An 18,641-nucleotide genomic window follows, 5' to 3' on the forward strand; every position below is an offset into this window, starting at 1 on the left:
TACACTCATCTGAATAGACTCAAATGATAGCTGTTGATTTCAACAGCTGCAAAAGCTGGAGCTGGAGGATTTAATTCCAAGATGACTTCTTTCTTCACTTATGTATCTGACGTCTGAGCGGGAGTGGGCAAAGGACTGGCTCAGTGTGGACTGTAAACCAGAGCACCTATGCATGGCCACTTCATTTGGTTTGGCTACTCACAGCACAGCGCATAGGTTATATGAGAAGGGGCAATCTGAGAAGGAATGGCTGGAGAACAAGCCTTCCAAGATAACCGAGTGAATGGAGGAAGGCCTTGTCGGACCCTGTCATAAAGCCATGCATCACCATTCAAGCTACAATGTAATGATTTCAAATCACTAAGGATTTCAAATCACAGCCTATACCCAAGTGGAGGGGAATTAAGACTCTGTTCCTTGTGGTAAAACCACATTACAGAAGCGCAAGTGAAATGGAAGATAGTGTTGTGAACTTTGTAAAATAAAATCTACCAAAAGGCCCTGGCTGGTGTGGCTCAGTGCACTGAGTGCCAGCCTGCAAGTCAAGGGACCCCCGGTTCAGTTCCCAGTCAGGGCACATGCCTGGGTTGCAAGTCAGGTCCCCAGTTGGGGGCGTGTAGGAGGCAACTGACATAGATTATGTCTCACACACTGATGTTTCTCTCCCTCTCCTTCACCCTCCCTTCCCCTCTCTCTAAAAATAAATAAATAATTTTTTAAACTGCCACAAGAAGTAAAAGACAATATATTCTGATAAAATAAAAATGAATCCATGATGCACAAATGGGAATACAGAGATTAGAAAAAGACACTTAAATTTACATATTGAAACTGTAAAGTACTTGAACAACATTATCAACAAACTTGACCTAACATTTATAAATATTCTGCTCAATAACAGCTGAATAGTTATCAAGAGAAACCATAGATAGGCTGGGCTATGAAACAAATCTTAATAAATGTGAAAGAATTTATCACATGACTTAGACTTACCATATGACCCAGCAAACATAATACACCTTAGGATTTACACTAGAGAAATGAAAACTTAAGTTCACACAAAAACCAGTACACAAATGTTCACTGCAGGTTTATTAGTACCAGCCAAAATAAGAAAATAATCCTCAAGTCCCTCACCTGCTGAAAGGATTAACAATGGTTCATCCAGAAAATGGAATATTACTCAGCAATAAAACAGGATAAACTATTGATATATAACAGCAGCAACTAGGATGGACTCTAGGACATTATGCAAAATGAAAACAAGATAATGTCAGAGTTATTAGTTATTCAACGATTCCACTTACATGAGATTCTTAAAAGAGACAAAATTAGTGATGGAAAACAAATCACTGGTTACCACTAGTTAGAGCTGAGGAAGCAGTGTGGCGTATTAAGGGATAATGAGGATTTTTTGATGCTGATATAGCAGTTCTGTGTGCTAAATAGCTGTACCATGGTTATTTGAATCTTCACATGTAACAAAATGCCATATAACTACACATACACAGCAGTACATGTAAAAAAGAGGGGAAATTCAGCTACAACATGTACCTGAGTAGAGAGTATTATACTAACGTCAATTCCTGGTTTCCTTAGTTACAATGAATTATAGCTGTGTCCCAACCTTTTTTCCTCTAAAGGAGCCTTCTTGGACATTATTTCCTAATGCCCCCTATGAAATGTTACTATCACAGATACACAGTATATCTGTTTACACACTGTATGTACAACAGTGCTTTATACATTAAAAAAGTAAGGTTCTCTACCCCAGTGTCAATGTGTGCCCCTTTAAAGGCACCGTCACACTCGCTGCAGACATGTACTAGGATTATTTAAGACAATATTATTAGGGAACCTAGCTGGGGAACAGGTCCATGGAAATGGCACTAATTTGCAGCTTGATGCATTTAAACTTGCTCAAAATTTAGTTATAATTTTTTTTTAAAGTTTTAAAATGCGTAAAGGAAAGCCAAGGACCTAGAATACCCAAAACAACATTGAAACAGAGGAACAAATTTGGATGATTTGCACTACCTTATGAGAAAGGTGTACTACCAAGCTACAGCAAAATAGAGTCCCCAAATACTTCTCCAAATATATAGCCAATTTATAAATGCACCAAGACTAGTCAATGAAAAAATAAAATTATTTTCAACAAGGACCTAGATAAACATGAAGATGAAATTAATCTGAACCCTCTGACCTCCAAATTTACAGAACCCAGAAAAATTAATACGCCATGGATCATAAATTAAAACCATTAAACAAAATTAAAAGGTAAACTACAGATCAGAAGCAAGTGTTCACTATCCATATATATGTATATGTACACACACATATATATCTGACAAAGGACTTGAATCAAATATATAAAGAACTTGTGTATATCCATAACAAAAATACAAACAACCCAATAAAAACAGGAGAAAAGGCTTAAATGGACACTTCGAAAAGATGATCGACAAATTGTAAATACATACATGAAAATATGTTAAAAATCACCAGTCATTAAGAAAATGCAAATGAAACCCATGATATCATTTACACCCACCAGAATGACTAAAATTAAAAACACTGAGAACACCAAATGTTAGGGAGAATGTGGAGAAACTGGAACTTTCATATATTGCTGGTGGGAGTGTGAAATGATAAACCTCTTTGGAAAACTGCTTGCGATGTTACAAAGTTAAATATACACCCAACCTATTTTCCACTCCTAGGTATTCATTTACATGAGATGAATGAAAATACATGTATGTCCAGAAAACAATTTGTACAAGTCTGTTTAAAAATTAGAAAATAACTAAATGCCTAACTGAATGAATACTACTTAGCAATACCAAGAAACTAAGCAGTGATACACTCGATATGGGTGAATCTCAAAAATGTACTTTAGAAAAAGAAGCCAGACACGATTACATACTGCATGATTCAAGGACATGCAGAACTAATCTATAGTGATAAAAAGCACAACACTGGTTATCTGCGGAGTTGAGAAAGGTACAGGCTGAAGGATGTCTTGATTAGGGTGTTAAGTCAGAAATAACACGCTTAAAAGTATATAAATAAACCCAGCTAGGCAGCATACTAACCATTACATATCAACTTTTAACTAATTATGGATTTATACATATTTCAGAGCTATCTTCAACACTACAAACATTACAGATGGCATTTTTATTCATAAAATTACAGTGCCTTCAATGTCAATGTGATTCATACATATTATCCATTTGTATAGGAGCTTACCAAAAAAAGAAAATCAAAGTCTGAGAGTTTGCTACTACATACTCATATGAATTTATACAGAGGTAAAGAATCAGAATAATGCCACTAGGAAAAATTTCCAAAGCTCTAACTTCTCAACATTCTATCACCACCTGAAAGTCAATTTTCACCTTCTTCACTGGGTGAACTTGTTAGCTCAGATTTTGCTCTGGGGCTCACATGTTCCTGCAAATATGGCAGCACTCGATTACAAGGCTACTGACAACAGTACTTGCTATGAATCCACAAAGAGAACAGTGAAGCAAATCAGAGAATTACAGAATCTTTCATTGGAAAGAAGTGACACCTAAAGGGCAAGGTATGCCTTTTCAATAAGAAAATTACTTTAATTTAACTAAAATTGATTCTTACCTAGACACTGCCACTTTTAAACATTTTAACTTCCTAGTATCATTTATTTGCCCCTAACGATATTTCCATGCTACTGTTTACTCTGGAGGAAAGACAAGAAAACTTTGTAGTAAATTTACAAGTCTCCTCATTAGCAACAATTTTGATCTTTAGGTCCCTCTTCTTTACTTCATAGCAAGAGTCTCCAAATGAAGGCCCAGGCAGATGGCATCACTCACAGTAGGAGGCAAGAACTTGCAATCACTGCCTTCACACCAGGAAGCTAAGCACACTCCAGTTCCCCTCAAAAGGACAAAGATATGGATGCTTCTGAGCAGATTTTCATGTTCTCGCCAGCTCATTCATATCTTCTTGATATGATGATAGTGTAAAATGATGAAGCGGGTAGGTTGGGCAGATATCCTCAGAAAGGGAATATGAGGATAGTGATCAGTGTTCTTTCTACCTTCTTCCCTTTAAGTCAGGAGTGTCAAACTCATTTTCACCAGGAGCCACATCAGCCTCACGGTTGCCTTCAAAGGGCCGAATGTCATTCTAGGACGGTATAAATGTAACTGCTACTTTACTAGGGGCAAGGAGCTCAGCACTGATGGCTGGAAACAAGGTGTCGGGCCGGATAAAACAAGCTGGAGGGCTGGATTCGGCCCACAGGCCTTGTGTTTGCCACCCGTGCTTTAAGTCATACTTGAACTAACAAAAATAAAAAAGAAAATCAGTAGTAGGAGAGATTACACCACCTGCCCCCAATATTCCAGCCTGCCTCTGTTTATGAAACCTCAAGATGGGGACGGTAATGGCCTATTGTCATCACCATAGCCCTCCCAGATAACTATTTTGATTCCATTTTTGCAGAAGAATTAGATGCTCACAGAGGTGAAATAACCCAAGCTTCTGATAAAATGCCAATGTCAAGATGATGGAACAAAGGTCCTACATCTTCTTCCACAACACTATTACACACCTGAGAAGGTGGCCTATTTAAGGGATTTCAGCAAACAAGCTTATGTGAGCTTCCAGCCATCCTGAAGCATGGAAACCCAGGTTGTCCAATCCATGGCCCACAGGCCAACTGCATTTGGCCCAGGATGGCTATGAATGCAGCCCAATGAAATTGTAAATATATTTAAAACTTTTTTTTTGCTCATCAGTTTTCGTTCGTGTTTGTGTATTTAATGTGTGGCCCAAAACATCTCTTCTTCCAGTGCAGCCCAGAGACGCCCAAAGGTTGGACACCCCATAGAACTGTTTGTTTCAGAAGCATCATTTTGAAGAAGCAAAATTCACAACTATATAATAGTTATGTCTCTCTCTCTCTTTTTTTATCAGAAAGTTAAATGGAATTCTGATTCTCTGATTCATGCTATAGAGAAAATTAATTTTTTTAGAAAAAGCAAAAGCAAAATTATTTTTGTCAGTTGGCTGAAAAATACCTTCTAAGAGTCAGTCAATCAGCAACAGTCTAATTGTTTTCATAAGTTCAAACTCTTACAAAATACGAAAAGCACATCAATGAGGCAGATGTGCCTATTTCTGCTTAGCTTTTGACTCAGATACCACCAATGTCCTACAGTCGTAAGCTTCATTTGAACTTTGTCCTACCAGCTTTCATTGTAACTAAATGCCTAGTTGACTCTAAATGTGCCCATTTCCCAAAAGCATTTATTTCTTGGACCTCGGATTCTGCACAATGCTAGGTATCAAAACTTCCTCTTCCACCCACGTTACTTTAACCAAGACGAGGCCAGAAAGAGACAACAAATCTCAAAGTAGACCAAAGCAGGAAATCAACTTATGCAATAAGACATGCCAATTTTAGAAACACGCTGCAATCTCCACTGAGACCATAATTTCTTAAATTAAAAAGTTTCACATTCCTTTCTTTGGTAAAACTTCAAGACTATCTTTCCTGCAAGCAGAGTTTCCCATTGATATCTATTAGAAAATCAGCAGTGTTATGGGAGGCAGAAGTAAATATCTGAGAAAGCAATCAAGGACAGCACGCCTGGGCCTTCTCAGCAATAACAGCCTGCTTATTTTTTCTATAATGCACATGTAGAACATGGCAGACTATTCTCAAACCAATGAATGTTCCTCAATGCCTCTGGCCACCCTATCTCTACTGGTTTTTCTTCTTCATCTTACAACAGTTCACTAAATTTATACAAAGAAACATGTACCATTTTGATAATGGAGTGGGGAAATTACTTTTCAATTGAGAAGTTATTCAACCTTTGCTCCAATCAATCACAGTATCTTTCTTGGTATGGCCTTCAGAACCAGTTTGAGTTAACATGAAAAACAGTTCCATAATACAACTTTTTTCCATAATGTAAATTTTTTGTGGCAGTAGCGTTTCCCATGACGAGCATCTCCCACCTTCACCAGACTGGTTTTGGCTAACTCTGGCTGAAATTCAAGTTCACCTTTTGAACAAAAGGAGGATATTAAGGTGAATGTACTGTAGATGCTGAAGGCAAATTGTAAAGGAGTCTCAAAAATATTCTGGACAACTGTAATAATATTAGAAAAAGTATAAATGCTTCCAAGATAAAGATCTGCTCCTCTTCCCTTTGTGGCTCCATTTTTAAAGACTGTGTTTACTATGCTGAGTTCTTGGTGCTTGTCTCGATCTGCAAAACTACTTTACCACATTTCCAAGACTATATTGATAATTCCCATGTCCCACCAGCATCACAATTCCAACTGAACATTTCTACAGTTCAAATCTTCATTCTGCCATCCCAGTAGTTATGTCATCCTCCTCACTCCCAGAAAATCAGCTTACATTTACATAATATGCAGAAAAAGGACAATAAATATTTGCAGAAGGCAGGAAGGGATTGTAGAAGGAAGGAATGGGTATTATGAAGAAGCTGAGGTACATAAAGCTCAAAGCAACCTTGCAACATGACCCAGCAAATAACTGGTGAAGTCAAACTCCAGCTCAATCTTCTGTCTTTATTTTCTATCTTCTACCTCCTATTTTCTTATCAAAGTTCACTTATCTACAATCGAACATACTTGTTCCATCCCAAGTTCTCCCTGACCCCAGCACCTGAAAGAGACTTCTCCTTCTTCTAACCCCGAGATGTTGTGGCCACCAATACTACAGCTCAAATCACATTTGGACTTACAATGTTTCACATCACACTATCTGTATAATCTTCTCCTGATAGATCAGTGGCTGCTATGGACAAAATTGCATCCTCCACCTCACCCCCCAAATTCACATTGAAGCCCTAAACCTCACTATGACTATATTTGGAGATAGGGATTTTATGAGGTTAAGGTTAAATGAGGTCATATAGATAGGCCCCTAATCTGATAGGTGGCCTTCTAAGGGGAAGACCCAGTAACAAAATCGGTCAGCACAATGATCTTGGACTTCCCAGTCTCCCCAACTCTGAACAAGTAATCTTTGTTATTTAAGCCACCCAGTATGTTCTTATGGCAGCCCAACTACACTAAGACAGATTCTGGTACCAAAAGTTGTCGATTCTGGCCACATCTAACAACCACTGAGGGGTCTTAATAAAATTCTGATGCCTACACCCTACCACAGACCAGTAAAAACAGAAATGCTGGGGTAAAACTCAGGCATTGGTATTTTTAAATGCTCCCCAGATAATTCTAAGATGAGGCTAAATTTAGAACCACTGCATGAAACTTAAATTTAATGATGTGAGAGATCATACCTAATTTCACCTCTGTTACTCCCTAACTTCTAGCATATGATAAATATGCAATAAAACTGTTTAATATATGATATTTAAAAGTTTCAACATTTGATAATTACAGATATTCATTCTGTTAACAAGTATTCATTAGTTACCTACCACATACCAATCACCACACTAGGGAGTGTATATACACTAAGGAGTAAGACAAGAAAGGCTCCTTATTCTGCAGCATAAACATTTAAAATTATATATTTCAATTATTCATGCTTAGTAATGCTTAGTTAACTCATCCTTTGATCTGTACAATTCTCCCAGTAACAGTTCTTTAGAAAAATACAATGAGGAATAGAAAAACACCACATTTAAAAATGTTTTTCCTTCAATCTCTTTACTTAAAAATGTAAATATATAATTGGGGATGGTAGAGAAGGTTATCAATATTTTTATTTGGGCATAGTTTTGTTTGCTCCACTTGTATCAGGTATAAAGTAATATTTCTCACATATTTAACATCTATAAACAGAGAGATTTCTATAAATATGCTATTAACACCCCTATATCAAACTAATGATAATAATCCAGTAAGGGAAACATAAACTTGAAGCTGCCCTTTCCTGTGGTGAAATTTCTGTGCTGTGTCAAGAACCCCTTGAGACCAATTCCAAGTGTTAACAACCAAAAATTCAAGAAGTGAAGCAGCCTTAGCAGTTATCTGAAGTATCTCACTCTCCCTGCCCCTCATCTTCAAACCTCACATCACACGTTCTAGAATACTCTAAGGACATGAGGTTGATGGCCAAGTCTAAAACCAGAAAGCAGTCGTGCTACCCCCCAAATTCAACTCGGTGCTGTTTCCACAACAGGATCATGCCTCCCTGAGCTTGGGAACAATGTCTTACTGTCTAAGTGTAATTAGCTGCCCTATCCTTTCTAATCCCCTAGTTTCCAATGGAGTTCATTAAAGAAGTGAGATCATACAAAAAATAGTTACTGTTTACTGCACAGGGAGAATACTCCCATTTTCACAACCTGATTTTCTTCATCTCTCAGACGATCTGATATGGACACATCCCATCTCTAACTCTCGTTTCTCAAGCAAAAAAAAAAAAACTCTGTATCTAGAATGAAAGAAACTCTATACCCAGGTTATTTGATAACTTGGTGTTTCTTTTTTAATTCCAAATATTTTTTTGATTTTTTTTAAAGATTGGGGGTGGTAACAACAAGGAAAAGCTTCCTATGAAACTGATGTTAAAGTGAGGTATGAAAAATGAACAAGAATTAGACAGATCTGAGAATAGGGAAGAGAAGGAAAATTCCACAAAGCAGAAATAGCTTGTCAAATTGCTGAGAGGCAAGATAACAAAGCACAGTTTGGCATATGTTAGGTATATCTTAAGTCAATGTGATTCTTATTCTAACTGTTTTACCACAGCCCCACAACACTTTGCATCTGGATGCTGTACACACATCTGTGTGTATGTGTATATTTGTGAAGTACCCCTTCCTACCTGACCTATCACTACACAAATTCTCACTACCCAAACTAAGGTTCCTAATAGGTTCACATATATTAGTTTTAGGGTACAGCTTGTATCTCTCCTTTAGGAGAGAATGTAGAAGCATTTGTACCTGCACCCTTCTCAGGACTGCCCTTGGACATGGTACCACTGTGTAGTTTTCCCTGATGCTGCGCCCTCTCCCAGCTGCTGCAGCGGGCAATGACTGGCAGATAACACAAAGCCCTGCTCCCTTGCCTCCAAAGCAGGACAAACCTTGTACTCTGTCGTGCACCAAAGCTTTTTAGGCTGAGACGGGCTTTCCCTAAAATCATCTTGCTCAGCTTCCTCCCCTTCCCTCTCCTGTCCCTCACTCCACAGGCTTTCCTCTTAAGAGCATTCCATTAATAAATCACTTGCATATGGTACCCAGACCTGGTGCCCAGATCTTGTTTTTTAATATCATGTCCCAATAAAAGGAACCAGGGTTTGTCAGAGAAATAACTAATTCTATGGATGGGCCAGGGTAGATACAAGAAATGCATAATAATAATAATAATAATAATAATAATAATAGGAGCACATCACAAGGACCCAGAAGCTAGTTTGTAGGAACTCTGACTGGCCAACTCTGGGAAAATGTGAGCACTAAAATAATTACATATGGTAAAAAATTATAAACTATTGGTAAAATAGGAATTAGTAAGTCCACATCAATAATAAATCTATAAATAAACAAGAAATACAGTGATCTCTTGCTAACAGCAAAATGTCAACCACTTAATAAACATAGAGAGAATACTGGAGGTACAAAATCATTACTTTGCAACCATCATAGAAAAGACTAAATAAGGCAAAAATCATCAGTGGATGCTGAATCAAAGGGGGATTTTTGATGAGGAAAGAACTTTTGCAAGGTCTTAAATGATCTGCCCACAGATAACTTATTAATTGCAAGACAGGAAAGACATATCAAAAAGAATTAAACAAGACCCTGACAGCACGATCGAAATTCACACTACCTATGAGTGACAGAGGCATTTCATGTGCCTCGTGCCTCCAGATATGATACTCTGAAGACAGAAACATCACCACTCACACAGCATCTGGCTGAAATTGCATAACTTCAATCTAATCAAAAGTCGGATAAACACAAAATGAGGAACATTCTAAACGTCACTTCCTTACCTGAAAATGTACAGTCTTCCCATTGTTCTGAGAATAAAATTCAAAGTCCTTGAACTGGTTTGCAGGACATTTCATAATTGACAACTCAAACCCTCCAATGCCACAGCAAATGCTCCTCTTTGATCTTTCTTGTGCTTTTGCTTAAGCCATTGTTTTTCATCTTTCCAAGAACCACCCATTAGAGGGTTGTTAAATTAATCTAGTGGGGGAAACAATGTATTTTCTAGTGCAAACACACTCTGAGTTTAGATATCTGCAAAGTGGAGATGTTAACCAGATTTTTAATTCTACTAATACAATGTATGTCTATGTCTGAGAAGATCCTGTGGAGGTACAGAAGTAATCATAAAATCAAAATTTTTAAATCACCTACATAATCGTTTACATATTAATTGCATGGTGCTCAGAAAAAGGTTCTTCAAATCTACTTACGTCTAATTCAAAAATTAAAAATTGCCACTAAATCTAAGTGCTAGTACCCCTAAAGCTAATCTACCAACACCCCCACTGGAACCACTAAAAGAACCCACACAAACCCAAGACTCCAAGAGCTACCATAATGATACCCTCCCAAGGCACATATACCTTCAACATCTACGAATACAATCTCATAAAATTCCTTACCCCACCTCCCACCCCCGGAGCCCTATCACTGTCCCATCATTATCCCCTAATTAGATCTCTAGGACAAAACACCAGTTAGATCTCTGGGACAGGGATGGACACACAGACAGGTGTGTACACACACACACACACAGGCACTTGATATAAGGAAACCTTTCATGCTGTCATTGCCCTATTACACAAAAGTAGAAAACAAATCCGCATTAACTGACAGAGGGAAGGGCAACTTGCTACCCTGCTAAGAGAGAGGTGGAAGAAAAAAGGAGAAAGGACTCTCTTCTAGTTATTAGAGAAAGTCACAATGATCAGGCCCAGATTCCTAAGAGTTGTCAGCTGGGTAATCATGTCAGAAATTTATCTGGATCTGAGACCAGGAAAGGCCTACGCTGGTGTTGTTTCGGTTATAGCACTGGGCTGTTTTATAACTTGTTAGGGGCAGTTTGACTTCTAGACTTTTGTTGAATAGCGAGAGAAATCATTTCTGACCAGTGCAAAAGATAGCCCCAAAAGATTACAGTTTATGATCCTGTTTTAAATAAACCAGTTTTCATCTAAGCCAGTAATCTACAAAACTGTCTCTTTATCTAGTTTCTCAATTGTTTTTTTGAACTGTTTTTTACATTTTACTGGTTCCCTCTCTAATTAACAAGTTGAAGAAAATCTTCAAAACAACTTGCATCAGTAGTAAATAATTTTGCGCAACAAATAACTTTACCTTTATGAAAATTCTACTCTAGGGGGAGGGTGGTAATGGGAGGGAAGTGGGGAGGGTTGGGTGGGTGGGCTGGATTGGGAGTAAAAGGGAGAAAACTGTACTTGAACAATGATTAAAATAAAATTAAAACAAAATTATACTCTAACAAGCACCACTTTTAACATTGTTTCTAGAGATGTTCATGGGTTATACATTCAAAATAAACCACCTTTGAAATTTTCAATCACCTACATTTGACTGGATTTTTTAAATATACAATATTTGTAGAAAGTTATAAATTGGTAAAAAAAACTATTAACTTAGAGTAAAAGTCACTATGCTTAAATCCTACTAAAGAATAAGCTACAGTGTGTATTTCTTGATAATTACTATGCAATCACAGGTCTCATTTCATGGCTAAAGATGCAGAGAATCTCTTCTAGAAACCGGAAGATTAGAAAACAAAGAAAATACAGGTGATAGACTGATCAGTCAGTAAAACTGGGAGAGTTTGGAACATCGTTCTCCTCTCCTCTGCATGTTATATCATCTATGGAATACTTAAAAGTATGAGAGGCGGGAAGACAACCCAGGGACTAGTACTTTTTTAGAAATGTAATCTCTGTACAGCCACTTTTCCTGAGTGTTTCAGACTCTCTCCAGCTTTTCCTCTCTGCAATTAAATAGTAAGAGAAAATAATGAACATAATTATACCTGATAAACTTACAAAGAGTGGCATTATTCCCTCTATGTTAACAAAAAGGAAAATAATTTAAATAAAACAACATACAAAAGTAAGTATGTAACCTACATTTCATGGTTGGGTTCAGAGTTTCTTGAGAAAAATGGACACTACAGCTACTTAAAAACTCCTGCTAAATGAAGATCAAAACTACATAAAGATCTCAAAAAATATAATATAAACCAGTGGGAAAATAAATTTTGCTATATAAACTTCGTTTCGCACACCTATTTGGTAAGGGCACGTACCATTCATGGTGGACTATAAAAAGCAAGAGAAATATCAAAATGGGAAGCTATGCGTCAACTTATGAACCAAACCAAAAAAATGGGGGGGGGCAGAGGGAGGCTTCAAAACATTCGTATTTTTTAGTTTAACCAGATAAGAATTTTGTCTAAAATCTTTCTTCCTGCTGACTCCCCTTTACTTTCCACTCCAATCTTGTTTCCATCCCCACTTGTAAGTTTCCAACGATCTTGTCATGAAATTTGACTATTACCATCCACCCAACTGCTAAAGTAAAACACCTGAGGAATTATCCTTAATGCCTCCATTTCCCTCCCCACCCTTACTCAGTGCAGCAGCCAGTCTAGGCAGTTTCTACCGTCTCTTAGTCTGTCTCCTTCACTCAAGACTCCCCGACAATGCATGCCACTGCACCCAGGGTAGGAAAGACATAAATTATATCAGGCCATAATATAACTTTAAAACTATATTATGCCCTCCTTCAAAGCCTCCAAATGCCTTCTTACCATAGCCTCAAGCCCCTGCAGCATCTAGCTCCTACCTACTTTCCCAACATCTTTCTTTCCTTAGGATCTCCTCCGCATTCTGGCCTGCATTCCAGTCAAGTATTTTAAGCATCTACAACACTGACTGCCTGGCATATGCTTTCCCTACCTCTTCCTGTGACTGCTTATCCTTCAGATTCCTAATCAACTGACACTTCCTCAAGGAGTGCTTCACTGAGCACTATTTAAAGTAGTCCTCTCTTCCCCATCTACCACAAGACACTGCTTATCTTCTTCAACATGTTAATCACATTCTGTAGAAATGTGTGTCTAAGGTGGGGCAGTGGGAGTTGTCTTCTTTCTTCTACCACCAGAATACAAGCTCTATTCCCAGCAGGGATTTTGTTTGTTCTATCTACCAGTTTCTTAAGGCCTAGAACAATACATGACATATAATAGGCACTCAACAAGCAACTGTTCAGTCAACAAATGCTCAAATTGAAGTCTACACCTATAGCACTGAAGTGAACAAGAAATTATCTGAGTTCCATCCAGAGTTGGTTCTTTCAGCAATTAGCTGTGTGGCCCTGAGCACTCCACAAGATTGGAATGAGTTAAGAGACTCTGGACAGTAAGAAAGAGGAAACAGCAAGTACGAAGATTTTTTTCTCCTAAATTTCCCTGTCTAAATTCAAGAATCAAGACATGCAGACATGCGAAAGCCTGTAACCTGAGTTTCTCTCACCTGTGTGAGATTACTATGTCACACTTCTGGCCCAGAAATACTAGAATTATATAGGCCTCAATCTACTTCCAATCCAAACTTCCCATTCCCATCCCTCACGGACATTCCTCCTACTCCCACCAACCAAGACAAGGTCTTTACCCTGCAACCAAACCTCACACCCTGCATTTTCCTGCCTACACATTTGCTCATTCTTCCACATCTTTGCCAACTGCAACAACTAGAAATTCTATCTTTCAAAGCCCAGATCAATCGTTAACTGCTCCATAAAGTCTAGTCCAATCACCTGGTCCAACACTGGTATGATCTTTACATGTTCTGGAAGTTCTTTTACCCTCCAAATTCTTTTATCCTGTTTCCTAATCTGTAAAACGGAGATCATAGTATCTACCATACCACCCTATTGTTGATTGAGAATATACAGTTGGATAATAAAGTGTTCAATGAATGTATTATTTGTCGGCTACATATACTTGTCTCTCTCCTTGAGGTCTAACAGAGTGACCTTTTTCATCTCTGCATCTCCGAAAGTTTGAATCCATTTCTCCTTCCAATGCCTTGTGTTTTCACATCCGTAAAGTAAAAGGAATGGACTAGAACAATGTTCTCCCAACTATACTCTTACATATATAGCCTAAAGCAAAGGTACTACAGGTGAGCTTCCTTACTGAAACTACTCTTGCAGATGGAAATGAGTGAAAGCATTTACGTTAAAATAACATTGATGACGACTTTGGTGATTCTTTCCAAAGCAACTGCCTCTGGTCACAGTGATGGATCCTTTGTACTGTTGTTTTTAAGTTGAGCTGAAGGAGTCTGTGCCCCAGCAGGGCGAAAAAACAGAATGAGGCTGCAGAAACCTGCCGCGTTAAGAAGGAAAATGTTTGTAAGCCACAAATGTATTAAAGCTCGGACAAGAAACCCAACGCCTTTACCTGACACTAATCTAACCACAAGCAGCGGGGAGACAACCCGTGGCGGAGGGAAGAAAATGGGGCTGGCCCAAAACCTACTAAGCAGCCTGGTAGGCGGGAGGGGACAACTGCGGAAGCGGTGCAACCTCAGAGTTCGGCATTTTTCCTAGGCCGGCCCCCAGCCCGCAGGCCCGCGGTTAGAAACCCGGGCCAAGACTCTTCAGCAACCCGTGTCCCGCCCTCGTACCTGCCGGGTCGAGCGCCATACCGGCCACAGAGGATGGCAGCCGCGTGGCTACTCCCGGGCAGGGGGCGGGGAGGGGAGGAGCCTGGGCACCGCAGCACGTGCGGCGGCCCAGAGCTTCCCGCCGAAGGAGGAGGAGGAGCGCGGTGCCCTTCTCAGAGTCCAGCGGACTCCGTTCCCTTTTTCCTAGTCGCTACTTCCGCCGCCCATTGCGCTTGCGCCCTCCCGGCCCCGCCCCTAATCGTGTAACGAGTGGAACGTACTTTACTGTGGGAAGTGACCGGGAAGGGGGCGTGGCTGTGCGCGTGCCTTGGAAGCGGAGCTGTCTTAAACCCTGGCAGCCTCGCTTTGGGCGGAGCCCGAGTGCCCGCCGGCCGGCTTTGATCTCTAGTGACAGGACCCGAAGCTGTGGGCCTTTGGGACTGTGACTCCCTTAGTAACTCGGTCTAAATCTAAGCCCCACCCTCTACACCGGCTTTGGAAGAACCAAAGGAATCATCCAGCTCATTTTTTCTTCGTTAATGTTCATTCATTTATAAATGTCTATTTCATGCTTGCCAGGTTCCAGCCATGGTTTTGAATAGTACTGGAAAATAATCGAACAAAAATAAGGTTCCCTCCTGCTCGAGGAGCAACGCGTTGGAAGGGGGTCAGATACAAGCAACACGCTGTTAAATGTGATAAAAGCCATGCTCGCGAAATAGGCACAGCTCATTAGAATACCATAAAGGTAGTATGTGTGCCGTGTCATTCTTTCTTTTCCAAATCAGCAGCTTGGCTCCCTTAGAGGTTAAAATTAAAAACTGGGCTCTAGGGGTGTCTCCGTTTACTGAAATAATATCCTCAGGGCATACCGTCCGAATCGCGACCCCGATAAAGCTGTATGTTTTGTGAAGAAAATGAAGTAAGGTGGTAACCATCCTCCTTAAGAACCCCAATTACCCTCTTCTCAATACAAGAAACTTTTTGGTAACAATTATGCCCATTTCCACTCACAACCAGCTTTCAGAAATGCTTCCTTGTCATATCCACGTTTAGCTAGCTCGAGCCTCCAAAGGGTGACATGCAGCCGGGGACAGAGGGGACAGATGTTAGAAAAACAAGGAGCAGCTGCTTCTTCCCTGCGAGGGATTTAGGGCTTTCAAAATGATCCCCTCCCCACCTACCTGCAGTCCCTCCTCCCCTGCTGCTGCTTCCGCCTGGTTAGTTGGCAGAAAAGCTGACGCAGTTGAGCAGGGCTGGGAAAGTGGGTCTCTGCTCAGCAGGTCTTCCGTTTAAGGGCCTATTTGGGCATAACGGTCCTTATTACAGCTGTAGGTTGAGGTGCCAAGGTGAAGAATTAATGTTTCATTCAGCCAGGCAGGAAATCGGATCCTTTTCCTTGTGTTTTATAAATGTCCTTAGAAATACACCAATTTTATCCTGGCACACCTTTTATTTTTCTGGAGGTGAAGGATTTAATTTAGAAAGTAAATGTGTTTGAGGAGATGATACAGGGTATAAAAACACAAGTCAGATGCACAGTTAAGTAATTACAAGAAATCTTCCTATATGCAAAAGAGCATCAGGGTAAAGGGGAAACTTGGAGAGCTTTAGTCAAAAACGTAGGTACCAACACCTGTATCTGTATCATGACCTATTAGCTTTGTGACTTAAATAAGTTCTGATGTTTCTCCAAACTTTAGTTTCTAATTTGCAAGGTTGTTGTGATACATAAATGTGATATCATATAACACTGTTTTAGCAATTAAAGACCACTTCTATAGTTTTTGCCATACCAAGTATCACTTGAACCACTATTATTTGATATTTTTTATTTAAATCAACTCACATTTTTAAAAAAAAAGAACTTAAATAGGCACTATCCATTTTAGCCTTATCTGAAGTAATGATCTCTCTAAAATCATGGGTTTTGTGTGTCCCATAAAATCAACTGCCAGTCACGTCACATTATGAGAAGCACTAGCGAAAGTTGCACCTCAATGCCTGGTACGTAATAGTGTATCCCTCTGCTCGCTACATTAAACTGCATCATTTCAGGGCAAAGTCTCTACAGTCTAACTGGGAAACATAAGTCATTTCTTAAAAAGTCAAGTCATAGAAATTTAATTGTCAATTAAAGCAGAAGAAATTTCCTAATATATCACATTATTAATAGACAATTCTTTAGACAATAATTGCAGTAAGCACATAAAGAGAAAGGAGAACGTGTTTTGTCCTGGAAATTAGGAACTATGTATTATCTAACCATGATCCCAAGGACTCAGACAATATTTGTCACCTAAATGCCCCACAGTGGCCTTTTCCAGAGGATTGAATGCCAGGATGGTTAGGAAAGACTTCAAAGATGTGGTACAAATTATGGTTGGCCTTAAAGGGTGGGTAGCCTAGGTAGGCAGAGAAGAAGGCATGTCACACTAGGAGAAAAACAAGAACAAAATATCTGAGATGTTCTTGAAGGATGGGTGGGGCATGGAAAGGGAGTAGGTAAGAAATGGAACCATATGGGGGTGAAAAGCACAGGGCTGCATGATAGGCATGTGGAGGGCAATGCTCAAAAACACTTTGTCCCTGGCTGGTGTGGCTCAGTGGATTGAGTGTCGGCCTGCAAACTGAAAGGTCACTGGTTCAATTCCCAGTCAGGGCACATGCCTGGTTGGCGGGCCTGGTCCCTAGTTGGGGGCCAAGTTGCCAACTGGGGGTGTTCCAGAGGCAACTGATCAACGTATCTCTTGCACATGGATGTTTCTCTCCCTCCCTTTCTCTAAGAATAAATACATAAAATCTTTTTTTTTTTTAAAAAAACCACTTTAATACATTTGAGGATTTGGAAAACTAGGGTAGATGAAAATGAGACCGAAATGTTAGAAGGTACCAGATTCCCAAAGCCTTAAACATTAAGCTGAAGAGTGTTTAAATTTGTTACTATAGGCACTCAGGAACTGCTGATGCCTAACAAATAGAAAAATGGCACTGTGGTCAAAGTGATGTTTTCTAAAGATTTCTGCAGGATAAATTTAGGTGATGAAGAGAGACCCAGGAGGTAAGCAGAACAGTAAACAGGCCATTGCAATAGTTCAGGGAGGATTGGAAAACAGCCTAAACTAGGACATGTAGAAGGGTAAAAAGAAAGGATGAATGTAAAAGCAATTGCAAAGGAAGAATCTAAACTTTATAATTGAACTTAGGAGGCTAGAACGAGGAGTCAAGAATTTCTAGATAACTCCATTCCTAAGCAAATATATACAGACACATGAGAATATCATGACAATGCAACCATTCATGCTTCAAGATCTGCCATCCATCCTCATTACTGGGTCAAACCACTTAGAATAAAGTTGCAATAATACAAGTGAGCAAGAATGATGGTTTGTCAACGACAGAGGATATGAAGGCAGAGTGAGCTATGCAGTATATAGACTAGACATTAATACTTATGTATTTATATGGATTTCTTAGTCTAATATCCAAGAAATGTGCAAATGCAAATATCTAAGTTGTTTATCAAGTCAATTCTGATTATACATATCATTTCTTTTTTGCTCTACTTGATATCCAGTTGGTTATTTTAAAATATTGAGACGGTTGGTCAGCCCCTACTTCCTTCTAACTCTGCCTAGCATCAGAATTAAAGATTTTCCATCCCTAGCTCTGCTCTGCCTTATCTTTGAGCCAACAAGAATTAAATTTGGAAAAAATGTTAGAATCCCCCACCCCTACCTGTAGATGGAATTTGGAACTATTTCCTGGCTAGAAGGTCACTCTCCAAGGGGCCCTACTGGCTCTGTCTGCTTTCTGAGCTACATGATTTAGCCCCCAGCTCTCTGTGGCCTCTACCATCTATGATGTGAATGGACTTAAATTCAGGTGGACACGTATCAGTTTGCTAATCTGTCGTAACAAAGTGCCACAGACTGGGTAGCATAAACAACAGAAA

At 39.4% G+C, this 18,641-nt stretch overlaps 1 protein-coding gene across 1 annotated transcript in view; it reads right to left on the reverse strand.

Annotated features, from left to right (window-relative positions):
- The window catches only part of CMC1 (C-X9-C motif containing 1), a 68,628-nt gene extending 53,723 nt beyond the window's left edge, over window positions 1-14,905 (reverse strand). Inside the window, exon 1 of the mRNA XM_045856688.1 lies at window positions 14,708-14,905. Within this exon, the coding sequence (XP_045712644.1) occupies window positions 14,708-14,726 (19 nt within the window). The 5' untranslated portion in view covers window positions 14,727-14,905. The remainder of the gene's footprint in view (window positions 1-14,707) is intronic.
- Between the last annotated feature and the right edge of the window lie 3,736 nt (window positions 14,906-18,641).

The sequence above is a fragment of the Phyllostomus hastatus genome, unplaced genomic scaffold, assembly GCF_019186645.2.
Source record: "Phyllostomus hastatus isolate PE091 unplaced genomic scaffold, TTU_PhHast_1.1 phas_scaffold_129, whole genome shotgun sequence".
In the NCBI taxonomy this organism is placed as follows: domain Eukaryota; kingdom Metazoa; phylum Chordata; class Mammalia; order Chiroptera; family Phyllostomidae; genus Phyllostomus; species Phyllostomus hastatus.